The sequence below is a fragment of the Cibotium barometz genome, chromosome 6, assembly GCF_041138505.1.
Source record: "Cibotium barometz isolate CiBa-2024 chromosome 6, ASM4113850v1, whole genome shotgun sequence".
Taxonomy (NCBI): domain Eukaryota; kingdom Viridiplantae; phylum Streptophyta; class Polypodiopsida; order Cyatheales; family Cibotiaceae; genus Cibotium; species Cibotium barometz.
Genome location: NC_141051.1, coordinates 29,788,297 through 29,815,279, shown reverse-complemented (window position 1 = coordinate 29,815,279; position 26,983 = coordinate 29,788,297). Strand labels below are relative to the sequence as shown.

The window sequence follows — 26,983 nt, the reverse complement described above, 5'->3', positions numbered from 1 at the left end:
AATCAGCCCGTCGTCCTCTTGCTTCTCCTCTTCCCGAAAAGTCCCGAACAGTCCACCAATCAGTAACACAACGATCCCCCTCTTGCTCACACAAATCCCAAGAACTATCAAGAGCCTAGGGCTGTGATACCATGTCAGAATACGCAACGGAGATGATGTCAAAATCTGGAAACACAAGAGCAAGTGCAGAAAAAGACAGCAATGGAGAGAGAGGCATGTAACTCTACTATATATACACAAGAACAATCCCGAATGATGATACAAATGACAAGGGGCTGTGGGGCCATTTTATATCGCGCCTCTTCGTATTCAAGAGGAGCTTGTTGACACATCCATGTTCTTGGAGGCCTCACACATATGCTTATGTTCCTCCCGGGTAGCACTGGAAGAGTTTTGTTTGGCACAGCAGGGGCACTTATTAATTGGCACAAATCTGTTGGTTTTTGGATTAGTGACTCATCGAGAGTTGCTTCGGGTGCAGAGCTTGGTTTTACTTGGATTAGTAGAGGATGCACTGCCAGATATTTAGGATGCCAGGTTGGGATTGATGTTACTCCTGCACAGCAATTTGCTCCGATACTTATGAGCATCCGGCAGAAGCTTCTTCATTGGAGCTCCAAGAGATTAGATTTAGCCTCTAGAGCTTTGGTGGCTAATTAGGTATTGCTTGCCTCGGCTTGGTTTATTGCCTCTTGTTGGTGCTTCTCTCTGTTAGAAGTCATCTCCTGTCTTTACTGAGACACCAGGGCCTTTGTTGTGGGTGTGCCCGCCCTTGTAGGTGTTCTCATTTTTTCCTCACTCCCCGTATTTTTTCCCATTTATCTATGGCTCGGGGGGGGGCAGTCTTGAGCTGGCAGGCGCATATATCCTGGCCGACTGTACCCGACTGTGTGTGGACACCTTTCTGGTGTTGGCCGACAGTGGACAGTTCTGGCCGATTGGTCTATGTGGGAGGTCGTGGAGTTTTGTGCCTGTCTGCTGCCTTTGGAGCAGCCCGACTGCTACTTGGGGAACCTCAATCCAAAAAGACCAGCAGTGGAGCGGAGGAAGATGCTCATGGCCTCTGCAACTATGATATATAATAATGGGGCTAAAGGGCAACCCTGTCACGCTGAGTGAGAAATCTGAAACCGCACTACTAAGGGCATCACAATACATGCATGAAACTCCCTTGATCCATCTTTGAGAGAAACCCATATGGTTAAGAGTACCCTCAAGGAAATCCCAATCCACTCTATCATAGGCCTTCTCAAAATCCAAGAGCAGAATGACTAAAGGCTGATTGTTCGCTTTGGCCCATTCCACCGTCTCCCAAAACGAGAAAATGTTATCAAAGATGCTCCTTCCGTGTAAGAATCCATTCTGAGTATCATGAATGACATCTCGCAAAATTGGCTGCAATCTGATGCTCACAGCCTTAGCAAGAATCTTATATGCAATCCCAAGTAAGGTGATAGGTCTCCATTGGCCAATCAATGTCCAAGGTGATCAAAAACCTTTTCAGTGGAATTATTGACTTAATCAAGGTAGCTAAGTCGTAGTTTGGTACTTAAGATCAGTCGAAACAACATTTTGGTCAAAATTTGATTGGCATCTCGATGCATTAATCTAGATGAGGGTCCAAAGGGCTAAGCCTCGAAGTGCCAAAAGTATGTGTGAATGTGGCAAAAGAAATATGATCCATGACACGAAATGGTTGCTCGCAAAATGAGCGTAGAGCCATGAAGACCATGCATGAGCAACCCTTCTAAGATCAGGATCTAAGATGGTAATATAGTGATGTCAATGACGATGATGTAAACTCACACCATGGCGATCCAATGAAGGATAAAAGTAGTAAGAATAAACCATGGTAGCGTGTAAACACTACCCCAAGTGTACACCCGAAATGTGTGAACACTCCACAAAGCACACAAAAATGTGTAAACACACTCACAAAACACTAAGCATGTGAAGGATCTCTAGGAAACCCAAAAGTGAGCGAAACAAGCCCAAAAGTGTGATTTTGCATGATGCCAACCTTGAGTTGTGTTCATTCGGTCTCCACGGATGTCGACATGATCCTATGTTCTTTGGAGCCAGATATTTCTCTTTGGGTGCATTCTATGCCACTTGAGATGTATGTTGGATGACTATGTGGTTCGACATTGAGAAGCACCTGCGACACATCATAGTCTCGGTCTACACAATGGTTCTTTTGTGCCGGGACCGTTTGACATTTCAGCTAGGAGTTTCGAGCTCACTTGGTGGATCTCTTTGCCGGATTCACACTCCGATTGTGAGGATGGGCTTGATAGCTTTCCCTTGTATTTGAGCTTTCCTTTTGACCCAAGAGCTGCTTCTACATCAACTTCAAAGGCCCGAGATGTGTACCATGCATATCCATTTGATCCTGGAGGATACACCGCTAGCTTCGTCATCAACGGTGATTCCTTATCTTTTTTATTTGATGGAGATCGTCGTGGATCCACTGTCTCAAAGTTTACACGCTTCCGATTTCCTTTTGATCCAAGCGAGAGCATAGCTAGCTTCATCATTGACATTGGTCCTCTACATTTTCCATTCGACCCAAGTGGTTGGAGAGCCGTTGTCTTGGATTTCACATGGCTTGGACTTCCATTTGATCCAAGCGGTTGCATCATTGGCTTCATCATCGTTGGGAGTCCCTTATCCTTTCCATTTGACCCCGAGGGTCACACGACTCTGTGTTGGTCTTCCACGACATTGACATTCAGTCATGGTTGTGATTTTTGGCTATTTGTACATCGCCACTTGTATATGTCTTTTCATTGTGCACGACCGCCCTTCGATTTTGAGGATGAAATCATTTTAGGAGGGGATGGTTGTCACGTGTACACCCTATGGATTGTACAAGTGACATGGCATCCATAAGCATTTATCCAGGCATTAATCCGTTTATCCAAGCATTAATCCATTTATCTAGGCATATATCATAGCATGAGCTTGTGTTTGGGGCTTCTACAGCACCCACATCAGGTACATAAAGCATATAGAGTATATATCACATCAAGTCGTGGACTCTGGTCAGCAGCCGACTCATCATCTACAACCCGCCGACTGGTATGGACAGCAGTCGTGGACATTACTCAGCAGCCGACAGAGCATATTGAGCATGTGATGAAGTCGTGAAGGTACAGTATGCTGGCCAACAGCAGCATACCAACCCGACCAGCATCGTAACTCGTATAAAAGGGCTGCACATCATTCAGTTCAGATTATCTCCATCATCTCTTCATCGTTTAGTGGAGTTCAGCATCCAGCATATTCAGCATCAACATCAGCATATTCAGCATGCAGTAAGTATTCAGAATTCAGTCATCATTCTCCTATCTCCTACATAGAGGAAAGCCAGCATTCCAAGCGGTGAACCTCAGCATCGGAGAAGGGAACAGTCACTCATCATCAGCATTCAGCTTATCTCTCTCTTCCCGAGATAGATACCATCAAGGGACAGCATAGATCTATTTATAGATCTTCATTGTAACCATTCATTTAATATAGCTGCATTGCATTGCATTGACACCATTGTCTATCTCTTCAGTATAATTAAGTGCAGTTTAGTTAAGCCTAAGGTTGTTTACGACGATCAATCCCTCGCATGTCACAATGGTTTATAAAGAAGCAATTATATATGCACATGCACATGCGCAAGTACGGGTTTGGGCCTAGGCACATGCACCTTGGGTCTTTTGGGCATAGATTTGGGGCATGGACATATTGTTAGCCTGTGTGAAATGGCCAGGCACTCTATAAGTGACCTTGTTCTAGGTGTGAGCATATATCATCTCCTATTGGTGGATTTTCTGGTGTTTATGGGGGGCATTTCTATGCTCAAGTATTCCCCATATTTTTTCCCTATTTTATGGGCCTTTGATGTGGGTTGCCCACTCATTTTATGGAGTTTTCAGGTCGTGTAGTACACTAGGAGGCAGTCGGCCAGCTCATGTAGGAGTATATATACATGCTGCCCTCCTCCTCATTTCATCATCATTCCTTGATCATTCTTGGTGAGCACCTTCAGCCCTCTGCCTACGATGTCCACTCCTCGCCTACGGGCTAGTTGTTGTTGAGATTAGTGCATCAGCGTTTTGCTGTTCTCTCATCTCTCTCTTGGAGCTTCAGCATTTTTGTCATTCGTCTACATTGTCCGTTGCCCTCTAACATGGTATCAGAGCCCACAAACACCTAGACCTAGAATCGCTGATTGGAGGCTGATTGGTGCTCATTTTCTGCGTTTTCACGCAAACTTGGTGGCTGTCCGCAGTGTTTCAAACATGCGTTCTCTTCTCCGCAGGGGCAAATCTGCGCTTTTTTCTCTCCTCTCCACTCTCTTTCTTTCCCGCCACCCTCCCTACAAGTGCAGAGAGTAGCTCTTGAGCTGTTTTGGTGGCTGCATTTTTCAGAGGAGGTACATCATGGCACTCATCCAACCCCGAGCGGTTCAGATACCCACTCTTTCGACTTTTCCTTCAAATGCCATGTTGGATGGCACAAACTACATCATCTGGAAAGTCATAGTGGAAGCAGTCTTGGAGACTTATGATCTTCTGGTATTCATCAGTTGACCGGTCCTCCGACCCAACCCGGACACCGCAAAGGATGAGGATACGAGGGATGCCCTTACGCACGAAGCTGCTCTATGGGATCGGCTTAATGCCCATGCTCGGTCATTCATTCTTCTGAACTCTCAACCCTCAGTCATCGCTCACATCAAACTGGATACCCATGCATATGTTGCTTGGAAGACACTCCCCAACATCTACGACCAGAAGACACCCATGAAGAGAGTTTCCCTGGAGCTTCAAATGTTAAAGCTTTCACCTAGTGATTCTACTTCCATGCGGAATCACATCGACAAATTGGAGCCATTGCAATCTGAGATTTCTGAGTGCGGGAAGGAGATTTCCTCTGAGGATATGGCCATCCGGCTATGTGCTCAATTGCCCCGGAAATATGAGAGCTTCTATTCTTCACTTCTTACCTCAGGACGGACAGAAACCATTACCTAGGATGCGATGGTGCCTATTGTCCTTGATCAGGAAAGCAGATTCAAGGATTTTTCTTCAAAGAAAGGTACCCAGGCTTTTATTGGACAGAGAGGGGGACAGCCTAACAAAGGAAGAGGTGGAGCACCTCCTTCTACGGATTCTAAGGACTCCAAGGATGCAAAGCCGAAGGGGTCTTCAACTCCTAATTACCAGAAGGTTTGTGATTATTGCTCCAAACACGGGCACTTATGACGGGATTTGGAAGCGAAGTCAAAGGACAAAGGGACAAGCTCATCTGCTAAAGTTGTGAAGGAGTCATCTTTCGTCACCTTGATTGATCTTGAGTCCGAGACTCCCCCTCTAGTGGTTGAGCAAGCTCTTCCTTCTTGTTCCAACTCTCCTCAGTGGATTTTGGACAGTGGTCCTACAAACCACATGACTTATCGCAAGGATTGGCTTGATGAACTGCAGCAGCAACGCCGCAGCACAGTTGCCATTGAAGATAACTCTATTGTCCCCATTCTTGGCGAAGCGACAATGCCCCTCATTCTAGATGGCAATGGATGGAAGTACACCTTGAGAGTGCTATATGTGCCAGATTTAGGATTTCATCTCGTTTCTGTACACGAGATTTGCAAATTGGGCACTGAGGTGGAATTTCTAGAGGACTCAGTGATCATTTGGGACCCTCTCACTAATGAAGGCAATGAAGGGTTAGGGTTAGGGTTTACACAAGCTCAAGCAGGCGTGGAAAACCAACACACAGAGAGAACACGACTTCAGTATGCTTGATTTATAAAAAGTGAAGTACAATAGCCACATGATAGTGACCCTAAAGATAAGTGTTCACATGTCCGGCCATAAATGTGCCGGGTGGACCAAAACACTTATAAACTGCATATAAGTGAAACTGAGCTAAACTGGGGAAAAAACCTCCACTAACTGAAGTAAAAAGTGCCCCAGTAATCTACTGATGATCACTAGCACTCCTCTGGGTGCATACACAGCATAAAACCCAACAAACCCCCCTGGAGTGATATGTGATCACTGTACATCATCCACCAAAAGGAAACAAATTCAAAGCACTGCGGAATGCTTCAAATTTCGGACGTGGTAATGCCTTGGTGAAGATGTCTGCCACATTCTGATCTGTAGGACAGTAGATCAGACTGATATCTCCTGCCTAGAGTCTCTCCCGAACAAAATGATAGTGAATCTCAATGTGTTTCGTGCGAGCATGAAACACAGGATTCCTGGCCACAGCAATGGCACTCTGACTATCAGTATAGATAGGTGTAGGCTCCTCCACTGAAATATCCATATCAGTCATGAGACGACGCAGCCAAACACACTCAACAGTAGTAGTGTAGGCTGCTCTGTACTCTGCCTCACAAGACGAAGTGGCCACTGTGGTCTGTTTCTTGCTTAGCCAAGAAATGCATGAAGAGCCAAGGAAGAAACAATTTCCACTAGTGGAATGTCTGGTATCAAAATCACCAGCCCAATCTGAATCATTGTAAGCGTGTAACTGCATGTCACCCCCCTCAGGATAAAGCAATCCAAGAGACAAGGTACCCTGCAAATAACGGAATACACGCTTCACAGCTTGCCAATGTGACAACCGTGGGCTGTGCATGAATCTGCTCAACTGAGAGACTGCATACTGAATATCTGGCCTTGTATTACACAAGTAAATGAGGCACCCAACAGCCTGAGCATATGTAGTGGCATCAAAGGAAACACTGTCATCTTGTAGTGACAGTTTCATCCCAGGCTCCATAGGAGTACTAATAGGCTTGTAATCCTGAAATTTAAACTTCTCCAGAAGTTTAGCAACATAGCGTGATTGCAACCCCCCAATGCCTCTGTTATCCTGCACAAACTGTATGCCCAAATAGTAATGTACAAGGCCCAAGTCAGACATGTCAAATGTCTGTTGCAGTATCTCCTTAAAAGCTGCAATTTTGTCATCATTTGATCCCATAAGCAAGAGATCATCCACATAAAGACTGATGACCAGCAGATCTGTCTCTTCTTTCTTTACATACAGAGTGGCTTCTGATGGACTGTTCACAAATCCCTGAGTGAGTAGAAAAGCATCTATTTTTGCATACCAAGCTCGTGGAGCTTGTTTCAAACCATACAAGGCCTTTTTCAGCCTGCAAACTTTCCCCTCATGACCATGTTCTGCAAATCCCATGGGCTGAAATACATAAACTTCCTTCTCGAGGTCCCCATGTAGAAATGCAGTCTTTATGTCCAACTGGTGAACAACCCAACCACGATGTGCAGCCAATGCAATGACACACCTAAGTGTCGACATACGGGATGTAGGAGCAAATGTCTCCTCATAATCAATGCCCTTCTTCTGTGCATAGCCCTTTGCAACTAGACGGGCTTTGTACCTGTCAATGGATCCATCTGCATGTCTTTTCAACTTATAGACCCATTTAGTACCAATTGCTTTCTTGCCTTTGGGCAGATCAACCAAATCCCATGTTTGATTCCTTTTAATAGAATCAAGCTCATCCTGCATGGCTTTGTTCCAATGCACATTATCTCGTGCATCCACAAATGAATCAGGCTCATCATTATCCTGTAAACTGGCTGCCATAACCAGATTCAAATCCATGATGTGTGCATGCTCATTGGTCCTTGTCTCCCTACGAGTACGACTAGCAAGAGGACCCTCTAAATGGCTGTCCTGTAATGTCCTCAAATACCATCGAGGTATATGTCTGACCTGTGGTGCCTGCTGCCCCATATTTGGTTCAGCTTCTGGCTCATTTGGCTGCTGAATTTCTGCACCACCTACATCATTTGCTGGCTGTCCTGTACCCTCATTAGTTGGATCACCAACTGTGGAATGAAACTCCATAGGTAGTAGACCTTCAAACACATCATTTGCAGCCTGATTTGCCTCATAACCAGCCATGGATATTTCTGATTTTTCATCAAAAATCACATCCCGACTAGTGAATATCTTCCTGGATAGTGGGTCATATAACCTGTAGCCCTTGCTCTCACGGCTATACCCAACAAAAATGCATTTTGTGGCTTTATCATCCAGCTTCCTCCTCAACTCTTTGGGTATGTGTGCATATGCAAGACACCCAAAGATACGAAAATGCGATACAGAAGGCTTGCGGCCATGCCAAGCCTCAAAAGGAGTAATAGAAACCAATGCCTTTGTGGGACATCGATTCAAAATATGACAAGCACACATTACTGCTTCCACCCAAAAGATATGTGGTAGCCTTTTTGCCTTTAACATACATCTGGCCATCTCCATGAGTGACCGATTCTTCCTTTCTGCAACCCCATTCTGCTGTGGAGTGTAAGGAGTAGTATACTGATGTTTTATACCTCTACTCCCAAGAAAGGAATTCAACATATGTGACATATATTCCCCCCCTCGGTCAGAACGGAGAGTCTTCACCTTGCATCCTGACTCTGTCTCAGCAAGTGCTACAAAGGCCAAAAATGCATCATATACCTGTGATTTCTGTGTCAAAGGATAGACCCAGCATATACGAGAGAAGTCATCAATAAATGTTGCAAAATAAAAGCAACCACCTAATGACTTCGTCTGCATGGGACCACAAAGATCAGTGTGTATAAGTTGCAACTTTGCAGTTGCTCTTAGAGCCTGATCACGTGGGAAGGAAAACCTGTGCATTTTTCCCAAAATACATTCTTCACAAATGTGATCTGGAGGCTTCTCCATGAGAGGTAGATCTGTAAACATGTTATGTCGCTGCATAAGCATAAGACTACCAAAATTTACATGCCCCATGCGAGCATGCCATAACTCCGCATCAACCATAGGTGGAGTAAGAGTGAATGCATGATAAGCAGACTGATCCCACTGGCTGAAATGCATCCAACTGATAAAGTCCATGACATAATGTACCAGTAAGCATCAAGGTCAAGGCATTAGCTTTGTCTCTGACCATGCAATTATCATCATCAAAGTGGACTTGCATTCCACAATGTGCTAAAGAAGAAATGGACAACAAATTCTTCTTTATCCCTGGTACATATAAGGCATCTGTAAGGCGGAGAATGGAGCCATCAATGGCTGTGAGCTGAATCTCCCCAATGCCACGAACTGGATATGAAGCATTGTTGGCACACTGAACAGTTTTGCCAACAGGGGCAGGGCCAACATGACTAAACAAATCCCTGCGAGATGTGATATGCTTTGAGGCACCACTATCAAAATACCAAGTACATGCATGCTCTGTCAAATTGAGTGCCTGTGAAGACCAAGAGGCATCATAGCTGCATGTATAAAAACAGTAATCCCTGTCCTCAACAAAAGAAGCAGTCTCTGGAGGAGCTTTAGAAGCATCATTAACAGACATCCCAGCTTCCTTTGCCTTCTCTTTGGCAATCCTCTTCCTACATTCAGTGATGTAGTGACCTGGCTTCTTACAGTAATGACATTTGCCCTTCTTCTTGGGCTGTCCATCACTTTTCTTGGTATCCTGTGAAAAACCACCATCACCTGAATTTTGATTTGCACTCTTTGGCTGAGTTTTTCCTTTCCCCTTTTGACCTGTAGAGTAAATGCTTGTTCAGCATTTGTGTTCATATTCATATTCTTCCTCATTTGCTCCTCTTGTAGTAAGAGAGCAACAAGTTCCTGATACTTGAGGGGTTCAACAGCATTCCTCATGCTGAGGTTCAAAGAGGTATGAAAAGCCAAGTAAGATCTTGGCAAAGAGTGCAAGATGGTGGACACAAGCTGTGTCTCAGGAATAATCTCATCCACATTGATGAGTTGTTCTCTCAAATCCTGCAGCTTGTTTAAGTGGCTAGACATATCATCTCCTTCATTCATTTTCTGATTTTCCAGCTCTCTTTTCAAAAATGAGATCCTAGCCTCATTACGAGCAGCATACATCTGCTCCAAAGTCACCCATGCATTCTGTGAAGAGCCAGCTGAACGGATATGAGGTATAATGGACCTCTGAACTGACAATGCAATGAGTGACAAAGCTTGTGCATCCCTGGCATCCCATGTCTTTTGAGCAGTTGTTCTTTGAACAGGCAATGGCTGTCCTGGAGCCTGTACCTGTTGTCCTCGTCCACGAGCACCCCCTTGGGGAGGAGTCTCTGGAGCCAATGGACCTGGACGTGGTTCATCACCACTAACAAAATCCCAAAGACCTTTTGCCACAAGCACATTTTTCAGCATAAAACTCCACAAGGAGTAGTTCGTGCCATCCAATTTGTCTTCCTTAGACAAATATGTGAATACATCACTTTGCTGTTGATTTGCCATTATGCTTACGCACAATGTTGTACCTGTTTACCAAAAAACCCAATAGCAGAAACCTTGATAATAACTGTACTCCACTGAATACAGTTCACCCAAATATGCCTGCACTCTCAATCCTCTGAATGTGCAGGTCAATGCACCAATGACTGAGTAGAGCAGCAAATGGCGTACACAATGCCAAAATGCCCCAAAAATGCCCAAATTTGCTGCACCCAAACTGTGCAAAAAACCTGTATATTTCCTTGCTAGAAAATCTGCTTGTTGTGCCTGTATATTTTCACAGAGAAAATAAGAATGCCCAATATTCAAAATATGTAATGCTTACCACTTCTGTGCTGAGCAGTAGTACAGTCGACTGTATTGTGCAGGTACACAGCAACTACAGTCGAGGTGCTGTACGGAAGCAGGTACGAAAGCAGTACGGAAGCTGGGCAGGCAGGTACAGTACGGAGGCAGAAGGCTAAACTACAGTCGAATGTTGACGTAGCAGATTCTGGTCGGCTGTACTGTGCAGGTACTGAAGGTACGGAGCAGACAATGCTGTACGGTGCTGGGCGAGCAGGTACACGTCAGCTGCAGGTTCAGATGTGCGTATCAGGTACAGGCGCTGACTGTACGGAAGCAAGTCGACTGAGTACACTTAGGCGACCAGCGTTGACTAGAGCTGGTACGGGTGCTGAAGGCGACGATTTGCAGGCGGCGCTTACTGTACGGGCAGGTACAGTACTTGAGTGCTGCGCTTACTGTACGGAATCAGTAGTACGGCGCACAGATGTAGCTGAAGGCGGTGCAGACTGAGTGTACGGGTAGCAGATGCTGAAATAGCAGAATGGCGCACAGTTGTACGGGCAGCAACACTGGCAGTGTACGGCAGGGCAGAGCAAGCGTCAATGCTCTGATACCAATTGAAGGCAATGAAGGGTTAGGGTTAGGATTTACACAAGCTCAAGCAGGCGTGGAAAACCAACACACAGAGAGAACACGACTTCAATATGCTTGATTTATAAAAAGTGAAGTACAATAGCCACATGATAGTGACCCTAAAGATAAGTGTTCACATGTCCGGCCATAAATGTGCCGGGTGGACCAAAACACTTATAAACTGCATATAAGTGAAACTGAGCTAAACTGGGGGAAAAAACCTCCACTAACTGAAGTAAAAAGTGCCCCAGTAATCTACTGATGATCACTAGCACTCCTCTGGGTGCATACACAGCATAAATCCAACAACTAACAGGATCTTATGGCAAGGCATTGAGGACCATGGCCTCTACAAACTCACAGCTCTTTACTCTCACACAAGTACCTGCACAAGCAATCTTTGGCATGCTAGATTTGGACATCTTCATTTGGAAGCCTTGGAACAAGATGAAATCCTTCTTGAGACAAAGGCTCCCAATATCAAAGGATGAGTATGGCCGTACTTCAAGTGCCTCTCGTTATATGCAGTGGCCAAGCTGGGAGGGATGCACACCAACAGTTGTGCATTGGAAGACTCTTCGAAGTCTTTCCATGGATCAAAAATATGCGTCCACCCAGCACCTCAAGGGGAATTTGTTATGTACCTAGTTATGGATTAGGGACCTAATCTAGCAAGGTTAGAGGGCCCCAAGATTAGTTATTAACAGGCAGATACTTGGCTAGGGTTCCTCGATTGATAAAACAAGCTTAATGGCCTTTTATAGAAAGTTAGCTATTTATGGCATAGTTATCAATATATAAGTGAGAGCTTGGGTTATTATGATAAACAATTGTGCGGATGCACCACTGAAGGTCTAGACTCTAGCTTGGACTAGGAGAGCAAATATGCTCATGCCACACACATGGCGAGAGCATAGGTTGGCGTGTCCAAGAACTATGGGCATGCTTCAACGGTAAGGGACGCCGGAGCTAGATATGGGCCTATGGGATTCTGCATGAAGCATACCTTGGCTCAGGGAAGATCGGTGGATGCCAATCGCGGTTGGGAGGTGAGCTAGCCTACTACCTTATGATTTGATCTAGGACTAACCTTGTTTTTAGCTGTGTTTAGAGCAGATTTTGGGAAGGACTTTATAGTTGGTATCAAAGCCACCCTAATGCAGAGGCTAAAGAGGTATGGGTGTCTAGGAGTAGTAGATGTCGTGATTTCCAAGTATTCCTCTCATCGTTTGCTCTTTCTATCAAAATGAATTGCTAGAAACAGCCAAAGAAACCCCAATAACCCTCATTGACTCAGGCAAGATCCCAACATAAACAAAAGTTTCAACATGGGAAGACTCCACAGATTTTGTAGAGACCCAGAGTTAATCATAGACTTTGGGAGACCTCGGTTCAAAGAAATCAAAGAAAGCAGAGCAGACCCTTCAGTACATCAAGGAGGTTCGGTACTTCACTTGTGGTCAACAACAGCACATGAGGACGAACTACCTACAATCGAAGGGCAAGTCAAAGTCAAAGGGAGCGCATACGATCGAGGCTAAAGGTAAAATTACTTCCGTACATACTATTATTTTAGATCATAGTTCTTGCAAGGGTTGTAGCTTTAATATGAAAGTTTTCACTCCTACGGAGGTAATAAGGATGTTCATGAATGCCAAGCTTGTGCACAAGTTGGAAGTAAAGACGCAGCGAAGTGATCACCATTATAGTGTCGACATGCTATCGGGCAACACAGCTTTGGATTGGCAGATATCTCAGTTGCTTATAACTATACAGAGCTACTCAGAGCCACTAGATTTCATGATTATAAATCTAGATGAGTATATGTTATTACAGGAAACGCGTGGTTTCATAACCACAATGTGCAGATAGATTGGAAGGGTCATAAGCTATATGTCATCATGGATGGTGTCCAATTCTGTCTACAGGGTGATTTTGATGTCCCATCCACTACTCTTGTAAACTCGGTTGAACTTCATAATATAGTAAAGAATTCTAATTATGAAGTAAAGAATTCTAATTATGAAGCGTTTCAATGTGTTCTAGGTACCATGCCATTTGATGTTAATTGTGAGTTTAATTCAGTTAGTCTTCATGTATGGGAGACACAAGCTTTGGAGAACATCAAGACAGTGTTTGCCAATGTTTTCCCAGCTGAGTTACCTCATGGTCTTCCGCCCAGTCGGTCGGTTGATGATAAGGTTGATTTAGTTCTAGGGTCTCAGCTTGTGAGCATTGCACCTTATAGGATGAGCCAACTGGAAGAGGATGAGATTGCCCGACAGTTGTCCGAATATCTCAAGATGGGACAAATTCTAAGTCACACGAAACGTTTCTGGCAAGGAAACGTCGAACGTCGAAACGGCAAAGGAAACGGTGAGCATAGGTAGTAGGAAACGTCGGGGGTAGGATGAGTTTTAACATGACATTAAAGAACATTATATTGAAAATTGACATAGGCAAAAAGAATAAAGAAATCTCAAATTTCATAGATCAAGACATTGGAGTCAAGTCTTCTACATCAACTTGTTGCTCAGACCATTCATCTATGGGATCTTCTTCTATGACATCCCATTGATGACATGGACCCATCTTATATGATGAATCTTTTCGAGAGGTTAACCTGAGGTTACTATGGACATATACCAAATCCTCTGCCATCTTATGGCCAAGGCGATTGCGCTTGACGGAGTGTATGAAGCCATATGTAGACCAATTCCGCTCACAAGCGGATGCACTCGAAACTTGAGACAAGAGAGTTATAGCCAATCTTTGCAATTGAGGAGTACCTACACCATACATTTGCCACCACGCAACAGGAGATAACTTTAGCATGTCCCCAGGAGCGTCAATGTCTGCAAAATCATCCTGCTTCCCAATGTACCTTGCCAATTGAGCCTTGTAGATAGTCCTTTCATTGGCATTCTGACATATCCTGTCCAAGGTATACCTCCATCCTCTCATGATTTCCTTATCCTTATGTGCATTCTTTAAGAACAACATAGGATTGAGAAGAAAGGCAGTGGCATGAAGGGGAGAATGAAGCATATTCCACCTGTATTCTGCAATTGCACGAATTTCTTTGTGCATTGCTTCACCACTTGTATACTCCAAGAGCGTCTCCTTGATTTTCTCAAGTGCCTGGTCAATGCCCTTATACACAAAGCCCATGCATGGCTCGTCTCTATCAACAATGCGAAGCATGGCCAAAATTGGCCAACAAACCTTTACATATTTTTCAATCCCCTCCCAAAATGCAGCTGAAAGAATTTGATCCTCCACCTCCTGAGCAGCATTGCTTTGGCTCTTCCATTTCTCCCACTCCTGACTTGTGACAAGATGCTTCAAGGGTTCCTTCACCTTGGCAAGTCGATGGAGCATAAGGAAGTTTGAGGCAAACCTGGTATCGCCTGCTCTTATGAGCTTAAGCTTGGAATGCTTGCTAAACATTGCCCTCGTAGCATCATGATTGGCTATGAATTGCTGCACATTCTTACCGTTGTTTATAGCTGTATTCATCCACTCAATTATAGATAAGTCTTTGAGTAAAAGATTCAAGCAATGAGTTGCACAAGGAGTCCAGAAGATGTGCTGGAATTCGTCTTCGATGAGTTGACCGGCCAACTTGCAATTTGCTGCACTGTCTGTGATCACTTGAACCACGTTTTTAGGGCCAACCTCCATAATAATCTCCTTGAGAAGCTGCGCTATGAATTCTGCTGTCTTCTGGTTCCCACTTGTGTCCACGGACTTCTTGAACAATACTCCATGAGAGTTTGACACCATGAAATTAAGCAAAGGCCTCTTCGCTGTATCTGTCCACCCATCTGAAATGATGGAGCAGCCATACTCCGCCCAACTTGCCTCCACTGGACAGAGGGAAGTAGCCACTCTTTCTCGCTCCTTCTCCAAGAGTGTGGTCCGCAATTTCTCATAGTTTGGGGCTTTATAACCCTTCCCAAAAGAAGAAATAGCAGAAACCATGGAGTGAAAGTATGGAGAACGGGCAAGAGTAAAGGACAAACCATTAGCATAGAAACAGCGAGCCACTGCCTCGTCCACTTCTTCTCTACACGCATTTTGAAACATACTTTCCACCGAAGGCTGCGACAAGGATTGCTTCCCGGACGCATGTGTAGCATGAGTGATCTTCTGCTTCTTTTTGCTAGCACTTTCATGCTCTTCTCTAGCCATACGTGCCTTGTCTTCTGGTGAAACCTTCGAACAAAGTTGGATCCCCTCCTTTGTGATCCCCAACAAATGTGCGCGCACACGAGGATAGGATCCTCCAAACTCTCGATTACAAAATGAGCAAGCCCATTTTTTCGTCCCACCTTTACCAAATGCACCTTTCTCTGTCACGTACTTCCATAAAGGCTCCGGAGAATGTGGTGTTTTTACCCGAAACCCTATTGGTGGAGGACCTTGTGAAGCAGATGGTGAGGAAAACATATTGTGGCGAGGTTCAAGAAAATAGCGGTGCTCTCCTTCGGGTGATTGGTGGAAAAGCAGTGTTCTGTTTGTTAGCACACAACCACTCTGGTAAGAGTATGATGCTCGGACACTTGCACTTGCGGGCTCTCTCTCGGATGGCGTGGTCAAGGGATAGATAGCCTCTAATGATAAGTGGACACTTGCAATGCTCAAAGATCACAGTACGTGGCGCACAATCAAAGCAGAAGCACTCTTTCCTAGGATTTCTACCCTCAGACTGTTTCTCCAGTGACATTGGAGGCAGACATGGTGATGGAGAGAGAGAGAGAGAAAGAGAGTACGAATGCTGAAGTGGTCTGCCCATTTATGTAGACAATGCTTGGTCCAAGTCTTGCTTCGCATTGTTGACAGACGACGATGGCGCCAGACGACGCAACGCGCAGAGACGACGCAACGCGCAGAGAACACGCATTTTAATTCTACGCGTTAAAAAACTAACGCGTCACTTACGCGAAACGAAAAAGCCCAAAAAAAAAATTTAATTATTGAGGCGATTTAACACGTGGCAGAAAAATAACGTGTAACGTTTCTTGCACGTTTCCGCGTATTAGAAACGTTCGCCGCTGCAGGAAACGCTGAAACGGCATTTCCTCCTGCGGCGCAGTCGTTTCCTACAACCCTGGACAAATTCATAAGAGTAAATCTCCTTGGGGGACACCGGTACTTCTGAAGCACAAGAACGGAAGTTGGAGAACGCGTGTCAACTATAAAAAGTTAAATAAAGTCATGATCAAGAATAGATATCCCCTTCCCAAAGCGGATGATTTGAATGAAGATTGCAAGGAGCTGCCTATTTTACTAGACCTGTGCAAAGGGACCCCCAGGCAATGTGAGATCTAGCACACAAGCTTGAGGTGGCCCCAAGCTCTACTCAAACTAGGTGCAATGCAGTCCTCGAAAGAGAAACTAAGACCACGAGAATGGGCCTCCGTGAAGATCCATCGCACACTAGCATCCAACAGCCACCATGAGAGGGAGTCCATGCAAGAATAAAAGTCTTCCGAGGCTCCCTGCTTGGCTGAAGGCCTCTCACGACCACATCTTAGGGGCTCTCGCATACGTATTGATCAGATTGATGCAGCTATTCCGCATGAATGGCTCTCTGGGACCTTTCATGGACCGAGTTGGCTGGGAGTCTTTTTGAGGATAGGCATACCTTTGTAGGTCATTGCTCTCCCGGGCCAGGAGAATTCAGATTGCATCATCTACTCTATCATGCTTGGAGGGAGATTGAGATGTAGCATGGAGGGGATTATCCCAGATACTAGGCTTAGTCCAGTGAGGATTATTGGTTGTTCGGGAAGCATTGGTTCATTGACCCCTCTCCTCAGATAGTGACTCATGGCTCTTGGTGTTTTTGGCTATATGGTGGTAGTCCTATCAGATATCTTAAGTGGGATCTAGTAGAGTGGGAGTGGATTGATGCTTTCGATCCATTGAAAAGCCTTCCCTTTCGATGCCAGGCTTCTCCTCACTCGATAGATGCATAGGATCTGTCACGACCTTGTGTTTTTCTCTGGACAGTATGCAGGTGTGCACGGGGACATGGTGGACAGTGTGAATGGCATCAGGTTGGAGTCAAAAAGTAAACCCATGTGTGGACAACCCCAAGTGTGAAGGGGACAAAGAGACTTTAATTTAAAAAGGTTTTATAACCTTTGGTGGGCAAAAATTAAAGTTATAAAGGTTTTAAAGCCTTGAGAGACCCCAAGGCAATTTATAGAGACTACTCCACTTTTGGAGGCCCACATCTCTCTCTTCTCCCTCTCTCTAGCTTTTTGGGAAGTGTGCAAGCTCTCATGCGTGGAAGAGAGGAGAAGTCGACTGCATATATGGGGCTGCTGGTTTTTGGCTGCGCACAGAAGAGCCCGTGTGGATCTATGCGATTGCAGTACAGTGTACGGCTGCTGCAGGTACAGTGTACCGCTGCTGCAGGTACAGGTGGCGTAGGTCAGGCTGCTGCAGGTACAGGCAGGTACAGCTGCAGGTACAGGCGGCGAGTTCAGCTGTACGACTGCAGATTCAGGTGTACGACTGTACGACTGCAGGCATATGTGTACGGGATAGGTACAGCCGGTACAGGCGGCTGCTGTACGACAGCTGATATATGAGACAGCTGCACACTATTTGAAAGGAGGGGCTGGTTTTTCATGAACATAGACATCATGTCAATGGCATTCAACTGATGGAACTTTCAGCTTCTCTTTGCTTTGGTTCGGGACTGTTTTGAGACTGTTTATGGGCTGTTTTTGTTTGGCTGCAAATTAGGTATGTACTTGGGTTTCCGGCTGCAAGTACAAGGTCACCTGGTAGTGTTTCTTGGCATGGGAGTGATGCAAGCTCGCATGGCTGCGTGCTCATGGAGCAGATTGTTTTCTTCCTGCTAGAAAGAAACAGAGGGACCTATAGTTATGGGCATCTCTATGTTTCCAGATGTTTCATGAGGGAACAGGTAACTAGATGTATGCCGTTGTTGGCTCTGTTGTTGAATGGTGCCATGAATGATTCTGTATGGAAACAGGACAGAAGTTTCAAAGGGAAACAGGCCTAAGGGTTTCATGTGGAAACAGGTCGTAGGATTCTAGAGGAAACATGTATTTGGGTTTCTCCAGGAGATAGGTCACATGCAGGCAGAAGGTACAAGAATGGACACATGTATGGTACAGCCTTGCTACTGATTGGATAGGGAACAGGGAATTCCATGACAGAGATGGATAGTACCCTTGGAAGGTAGAGAAGGTTGGGATATATCAGATGAGGCTCAGATGGAAGCAGAGGAACTTGACGAGGTTCTTATTCCTGAGCAGATACTGGCACATAAGGAAAGAAAGGTACAAGGTAAAGTTTCCTGTCGCTATCTTGTGAAGTTCAAGACCTGTTACTGATGGATGCGAAGTGGATGGAGGAGGTTCACTGATGGATGCGAAGTGGATGGAGGAGGGTGACTTAGCAGATTCACCTCAGGATTTGCAGCTTTATCTTGATGCCTTTGAGTTGGAGTCGACTCTTGTTACGGCTCATTCAGGTTCAGCAGAGCATGGGTCTGGAGCATTGCCTGATGCTCAAGAGGGGGGTAGCACCTCCGCTCCCTTGTTACAGACAGGCTCAGTTGTCATCTAGGAGTCGCTTGGTGACATCTTTGTATTCACCCGAAGGTACTGAGGCTGACAGTACATCTGCTTATGGGACTTCTATGATCTTGTGTTCTAGACACATGAGATGGTAAAGTTGGGTATGGCTCACAGTCGGCCGCACCTTGAACTATAACTGCAACTATGGATAACTCTATGGAGGGCATAAGTCTTGCGAGCAGTAGAGTTGGTTTGGTTCATATATGGATTGAACTTTATTTGTGCATGTATTTATACACTTTTTGTGGTATTATTGTATTCTGGTGCCATTGGATCCTGGTACCATTGAGAATACATTGGGTAATACTGTGGATTGTGTCATGTGCTGCATGTATATTGGTATGATACATCAAGTGCTTTATTATGTTCATGGATGCACCACTGGGTGTGACTCCTGCAGGATGGCCATGAGACATATGTGGGAAGTACTTGGTGGATGTAGTGTTTGGATGCATTGAGTGCTTTCATATGCTCATGTTGTACCATCAGTCTCGTGGGTCCTGCGGGATGCCCATGGGCGTAAGGCTTGCGAGCAGCCCTTAGACTGTTACTTTGGAGAAGGTAGAGCATTTTGAGGAGCATATTGTTTGCGAATGCATATGTGTGTCATGCATATGTGTGCCATATGTAGAATGATGCATGATTTTGTTTTTGGCTAACACAGTTAACGTATTTCCATTTGGTTTTAGACTTTTGCTGTAGGTTCTGAAGGAACAAGCAAGAGTTGTTCGTCACTTTGGCGTGACAGTATGGCCTATTGTGCAGGATGATTGTTTTATCACCCAGATGCATTGGAGGGCCATTGCTTTTGTCGTATGGGGAGTCTTTGCTCATAAGATGCCTTACTGTGCCATTGAGTGCAATCGAGGACGTTTGCTATTTTTCAAGAGGGGGGTATGTCACGATCCTGTGTTTTTCTCTGGACAGTATGCAGGTGTGCACGGGGACATGGTGGACAGGGTGAATGGCATCAGGTTGGAGTCAAAAAATAAACCCATGTGTGGACAACCCCAAGTGCGAAGGGGGCAAAGAGACTTTAATTTAAAAAGGTTTTATAACCTTTGGTGGGCAAAAATTAAAGTTATAAAGGTTTTAAAGCCTTGAGAGACCCCAAGGCAATTTATAGAGACTACTCCACTTTTGGAGGCCCACGTCTCTCTCTTCTCCCTCTCTCTAGCTTTTTGGGAAGTGTGCAAGCTCTCATGTGTGGAAGAGAGGAGAAGTCGACTGCATATATGGGGCTGCTGGTTTTTGGCTGCGCACAGAAGAGCCCGTGTGGATCTGTGCGACTGCAGTACAGTGTACGGCTGCTGCAGCTACAGTGTACGGCTGCTGCAGCTACAGGCGGTGCAGGCAGGTACAGCCGCAGGTACAGGCGGCGAGTTCAGCTGTACGACTGCAGATTCAGGTGTACGATTGCAGGCATATGTGTACGGACAGGTACAGCCGGTACAAGCGGTTGCTGTACGACAGCTGATATATGGGACAGCTGCACACTATTTGAAAGGAGGGGCTGGTTTTTCATGAACATAGACATCATGTCGATGGCGTTCAACTGATGGAACTTTCAGCTTCTCTTTGCTTTGGTTCACGACTGTTTTGAGACTGTTTATGGGCTGTTTTTGTTTGGCTGCAAATTCAGCTATGTACTTGGGTTTTTGGTTGCAAGTACAAGGTCACCTGGTAGTGTTTCTTGGCATGGGAGTGATGCAAGCTCGCATGGCCGCGTGCTCATGGAGCAGATTGTTTTCTTCCTGCTAGAAAGAAACAGAGGGACCTACAGTTATGGGCATCTTTATGTTTCCAGATGTTTCATGAGGGAATAGGTAACTAGATGTATGCCATTGTTGGCTCTGTTGTTGAATGGTGCCATGAATGGTTCTATATGGAAACAGGACAGAAGTTTCAAAGGGAAACAGGCCTAAGGGTTTCGTGTGGAAACACGTCGTAGGATTCTCGAGGAAACATGTATTTGGGTTTCTCCAGGAGATAGGTCACATGCAGGCAGAAGGTACAGGAATGGACACATGTATGGTACAGCCTTGCTAACTACTGATTGGACAGGGAACAGGGAATTCCATGATAGAGATGGATAGTACCCTTGGAAGGTAGAGAAGGTTGGTACAGGTGTGTCGATTGTATGGTATGCTGTGCTGTGATGCGAGTTCTCTTTTGAGAGACAGTTTGGGAGTCTGTGTTGTGATGCAAAAGCACTGGACCTGGATTCATCTAGGTATATATATTATTGGAGGTGTTTTTTGAGCAGCAGCAACCTGAGACGCTAATGCTTGTAGATTTATGCGCACGCAATACTATGTGCACTGATGCTTTTGGGCAATGGATCTTAGATCATTATGAAGTAGTCCTTGGCAAATTTGAAGGAAAAATAGTGGGGTGTCACTATGCTAACATGATGATTCAAGATTGGGGATTAGTGCTATTTCATCTATCTTGGACAAGAAGACAAGATCCTCAAGGAAGCTCAATGAGACTTGAAAGTATTCACTGGAGTAAAATATTTGTGCAATCTTTGGCAGAGATAGAGCCACGAAAAGTTATAATCTAGCAAAACAAGGCATAAGGGTTATTCAAGATGTAATTGACACTCAAGGACATGTCCTCACTTTTCCACAGGCTTGCCGACGATTTGGATTATGTATGCATCACAGACCTATCTAGAAGACTGTTAAGGAGCTACTTTAGCCTTTTGAGCCTGTCACCATTTGGTCCATCTCCATTTTTGGAGCCACTTCTATGGGACTGTCACTCCATAGAGAGGCCAGATTTGTGCCATGTTCACATGGGGCTAGGCCAGTGTCCCATGTAAGGGCCAGTCTTTTGGTGTCACATGGACGGGAGCCAGATTAGTGCCACCTGTGTGTGACCAATGCTGTGTCACATGGACGGAAACCAGTTTCGTGTCACCCGTGTGTGACCTGCTTCGTGCTGTATGGACGGGAGCCTGTTCGTGCCACCCGTGTATGGCCAGGATGGCGTCTTATCTATGGGACTGTCACTCCATAGGAAGACCAAGACATTTTTATATTTCTGTCGTGCCAGTTTTGTGCCTGACAGGAACTTCTTGTACAAGTTTCATGAAAGGGAGATTTCGTCCATTACATGTACACATGCATTTATGCCTGCATGCATAAACTTGTTTTTGCATGACTTGTTTGCGTGTGTTTGCCTGTTATGCTGTGGCAGTACACTGGACAGGAATGTCCCCAGTGTACCGTGGAGTGCTGTTTGCTGACTCGTTGGTGTGGCGTGCGAACAGGTGGTAAGTATTACCATTTTTCCCTTTTAAAAATGTAAAATTTCTAAGTTATGGCCAACTGTAATATTTTTAGGCCAATGTGTTCACACACATTTAAATTAGGGATTGGACATTATTATATTAGGGTGCCCATGAGCATTTTAAATACCCTTTTAATATTCTGTACCCTTTTAAAAACTTTGGGATAAGCTTTTGTATGAAAAAATTAGTAATTCTTCACACGCGGGGGAAGGTTGGCCGATTTTCTCATCATTGCCTGTTATTCTCCCCCATGCTCTCCATCGCCTGCCTCTCAGAAGGTTGAATTTCTGCATTTCTCTTCATCGCCTGCCTCCCATGGATTGTACCTGCTGCTGAAAACCCACACGTGTGCTGAAAATCTGATTGTACTTGCTGCCCACGTGGACTGTACCTGCTGAAAACCAGATTGTACTTGTTGCCATGTGGACTGTACCTGATTTGTACCTGCTGGACTGATTTTCCTCACCTTAGAGGACTCTGTGTAATTCCCACCAGAAAAAGCAGCATCAAACTGCTGTAAAAAGGTAAGTGCTTTCAATTTATCTTTGGCCCCACTGAATGTATCAAACTTCACTGCAGCTCCCCCTTCCTTGTAATCCTTTGCCTTTCCCATAGGCGTTAGATTATCATATGGAAGTGGTTTCGCAAGATTGCTGCCCCCAACATTCATACCCATCATTGGGTCAACATTTCCCATTCCCATACCAGGCATACCATACATTCCAGCCATGTTTCCAAACATTCCATTATGCATACCTGGCTGCATACCACCAAACATATTGCCTTGCATCCCAGGTTGCATGCCTCCAAACATATTTCCTTGCATACCGGACTGCATACCACCATACATATTCCCCTGCATACCAGGCTGAAAATTAGCTCCAAAAGGCCCGTGCATACCCATGCCTCCCTGAGGATAACCCCCAGTCATAGATTGGAACACCGAGCCACCATCAAAATAACGTGGATGCATATTCTGCTGAGGAATAGGTGGCTGTCCATAGAAGGAACTCTGAGAGTTTGCACCATAAGCATGCTGCATATTCGGAAACTGGCCAAAAGATGGTTCCTGTGGGATGGCACCACTATGACCCTGAGGAAGATTCTTTGAACGAACCTTCTTCTTCTCTTTCTCGGGCTCTGTGCGGGGTTTTGTGCGAGATCTCATAAATTCAGCAAATCTCTCACTCTGTGTGAGCTGCATAAAAGTATCCATAACACTAGCCAAACGATCTTTGAACCGAGCATCATCATCCTCTTTACCATGCACATCTTCTGGCTGTGTTACATCCTCATAAGGCTCAACATCTGCAGCCTGTTCTCCTGCAAAAATATCCTCAGATACATCTCTCTCAAGAGAAGTCTCTTGCTCTTCTTCTTCATGATAGAAGTACTCATCCTCTGTATCAGACATGTTTGCTGAATTTTTCAGCGATGGCTTTCTTCAAAGCAACCATGAGCTCACCCCCTTCAGAAAGTTGATGATTGGTCCCGGCAACGGAACCTTGAAACCGGCCTCTGATAGAAACCAAAGTGCGGTAGACTAGCAGTCACCCGTCCACTTGTAGTCTAGATATGAAAACAGAAAAGATCGGGGCTAGAGTGCCCAAATCTGAAAACAAAGCGACACCTGTTGGCCCCAAAGCTTGGCGCCCCTTGCGGTATTTCTTTATTCAATTCCAAAAATATGAATGGCTGAGTACAACAAAAATCAGCCAAGAGATTACACCTGTATGTCCAATCTGACGGCCCACAATCCCTCTTAGCACAGAGGATCCATGCACACAGATCTGTGTATCAAAATAACACACTGTGCCTCCCTCTGATCAGCCAAGACCACTAAGCAGGGCAGCCATGAGCATACATCTGGCATAACTCAAGCACATGATTCAACATCTCAGCTCATACATACATGTATTGTTCAACCTCTGTCTCAACCCTTGTCAATCTGCCATACCCCTCCTCTCACAAGGGGCCAGATAACTCAAATCTGCAACAGACATCAAGCAGTAGAAAGAGAGATAGATAAACAGATGCGGAGCTTACCAAAATCAGCCCGTGTATTTACACTGGAGGAAGCAACGGTATCAATCTGTACTTGCAGGCACTTGTTTCCACAACCCTGCTTCACATGTGTGCATGTACTTGTCTGTATCCTCCTCCTTGTGTCCACCTCAGTTCTGTACCTGTCTGTACAGTCCTGAAATACAGCACTGTACCAGTCTGTACCACCTCGGGATACGTGCCAGAAACTGTCCTTGCCTGCAGCCAGCACTTGTACACACCTGTACTTGCACAGCCAGTAGTAGCCGCCTGCTGTTTTGCTGCTGGTCGCCTGCGCCGCCTGCAACAGTGATGCCCAGCACCTGTACTTGCACCTGATCTGGCCGTACAGTGTACCTGCAAAAGTACAGAACTGTACTTGCAGTCGTATAGCCTGTACAGTCTGAGTTCAGCAGCTGCAGCCGCCTGTTGCAGCCTGTCTCTGTCTTACAGTTCAACGCCCCCTCTGTCCACAGCTGTACTTGCTGTCGTACAGACCTGTACGGCTGCTGTACGGCCTGCTCCAGCACACAGAAATCAGCAGCAGCAGCAGCCCTTAATCAGTAGTCGACCAGTTCTCCTCAGCTTTTCCATGCATGAGAACCCACAAGAGTGCTCCACGACTCTCTTTCCCAAAAGCTAGAGAGAGGGGGAGGAGAGAGAAGCACACACTCCAAAAGTGGAGTGGCCTCCTCCCCATAATAATCCTAGGGCCCCAAACTTTAAAAGTCCCTAGGGGCCAGTAAGGCCTAGGGGCAACTTTAATAAACATTAAAAGTTTAATGTTCTAGTTCCCCCTCTTCACACCTAGGGATGTCCACACATCTTTAACTCTGTCCGGGCACCCCCCATGTGAATCATTCAATATTCTGACTCAGCAACCACCATGCCCACACTTGTGCTGTTCCATTTTCACAGGGCCATGACAGTAGGGGTATTTTTTTCTCTTATTTTTTAGAAATCCAAGATCTCTCTTTTCTCTCCTCTCCTTGTGCCAAGTCGCAAAAAAGTTGTCCATCGATAATATGTAATAGATGCTACACATAGTTTATAGGCATTTCGGCCATTGAGATAATTGTAGAGAAAATCCTTGATCCATAAAATATCATGTTTCATAAATCCATTATATCCCAATAAAGGAAGCCATAAAAGTGTAAATTATATGAAACCATAAAAGCATAAAGCCCAAGAATCACTTGGCCAATGATAACCATATAGATGCGCCAAACCATCATATATGTATAAATCCTCGAGCAAAGGATGCCATAAATATAGTCCATAGTCCTTGGACAAATCCATTCGAAACCCATATAATTTTTAGTCGCCAGCGTTTACCTGAAACAATTCAAGGCAAACAACACACAATTCTCCTTGTATGAGCATACAACGGTTAAGTGTTCAAAAGCACCTACAATAAATTGCAAAAAGCACCAACTTTGCAAAACTCAAAGTATACTTAGCTTTTCTTTGCCAGGGTCAATCCTTTGACCTGCGGGCACCATGCTTCCGCAATCAAAGATATCACTCAATACTGGTAGCCTTTGAGCTTGATAATATGATCCATGATACCAATATAAAGAGAGGCACCAAAAGCCATTTCCTTAAATCCACAAACCAGGTTATCTTCTTCTTATGCTCTTGATGCACGACTTTGAATCGGCTGGCCATGCCTAATAGCATTGATGGCAAGTGTGGTCCCCACTTGTGATCTTTTTCTTCGTTACGACCGAGAAGAAAGCCCGTGCTTTAGTACCAATGAAACCTTGCCTGGGGGACTAGGACCTTTGACATACTTTCTTATACCATCAATGCATATTAGACATTAAACATGGCCACAACCACTTAACCACAATCCATGAAGAACTCGCACAATGGACACGATACTAGGGTCAGAATGGGCCGACCCCTTGCAAAAGGTATTTTTATTCCAAGTACATGCTTTGGGGGTTTTCCTTGATTCAAGCAAAACCGGATTCTCCTCTTACAATACTATATCGTCATAATTATATCCGGTAAATCCATAAATCCTGGTCTCATAAAACTTGGCCAATATCTTTTGATTCTTCTCCTCAATGCACATAGGTCAACATTTGCCAATAATGATCTTTGGAAATGCCAAATAATAACCATGATAGAAAATCCACAAAATCTCAGCCACAAAGAAGACGGTGCAGCTAGTACAGCAGTTGAGGTATATGGTAGAGCTGGTACAGCACTTAGGACATTTGGTACAACCGGTACATCAAGTACATCATGTTGGTACATCACTTAGGGCATCTGGTACAGTTGGTACATCAGATACATCATGTTGGTACATCACTTAGGGCATCTGGTACAGTTGGTACATCAGATACATCAGGGTGGTATAGCATTTAGGGCATCTGGTGCAGCTGGTACAACAAGTATAGAAGCTGGTAGAGCAGGTACATGGGCTGGTATAGCAAGTATAGTGGTTGGTATAGCAGGTACAATGGCGATACAATAGGATCCTTGATTGGTACATTAAGTACAATGATTGGTACAACAAGTGGCTGGTATATCAAGTACAAAGGCAAGTACGCTTGATGTACCAAGAATACCGCCATAGAAAAAGCTAGAGATAGAGTATCCTTTTGTAGAGGAAAGTGAAGTAGTGTAGAGGCTAGTTTGTAGCAATAGACGTGGTCAAATAAAAAAAGAGGACTCCAATTTATAGATTTGGGGCTCTCATGAGTTAGAATAGCAAGTAAAAGCTATAATGACAAGTGTAGAGCTGAGGTGACAAGTGTGAGGCCACTTGTCTCACTTTGATCCACTGTCG

The 26,983-nt window shown here is 45.0% G+C and overlaps 2 protein-coding genes across 7 annotated transcripts in view; one reads left to right on the top strand and one right to left on the bottom strand.

Annotated features, from left to right (window-relative positions):
* Positions 1 to 26,983, top strand: part of LOC147637617 (Metallopeptidase M24 family protein) — a 212,691-nt gene that overhangs the window by 60,449 nt on the left and 125,259 nt on the right. The gene's annotated exons all lie outside the window — the stretch shown is intronic.
* Positions 13,533 to 15,669, bottom strand: LOC147637619 (uncharacterized). The gene has a single exon (XM_086798828.1). The coding sequence runs from the start codon at positions 15,667 to 15,669 to the stop codon at positions 13,711 to 13,713; it is 1,959 nt and encodes a 652-aa protein (XP_086654954.1). The 3' UTR covers positions 13,533 to 13,710.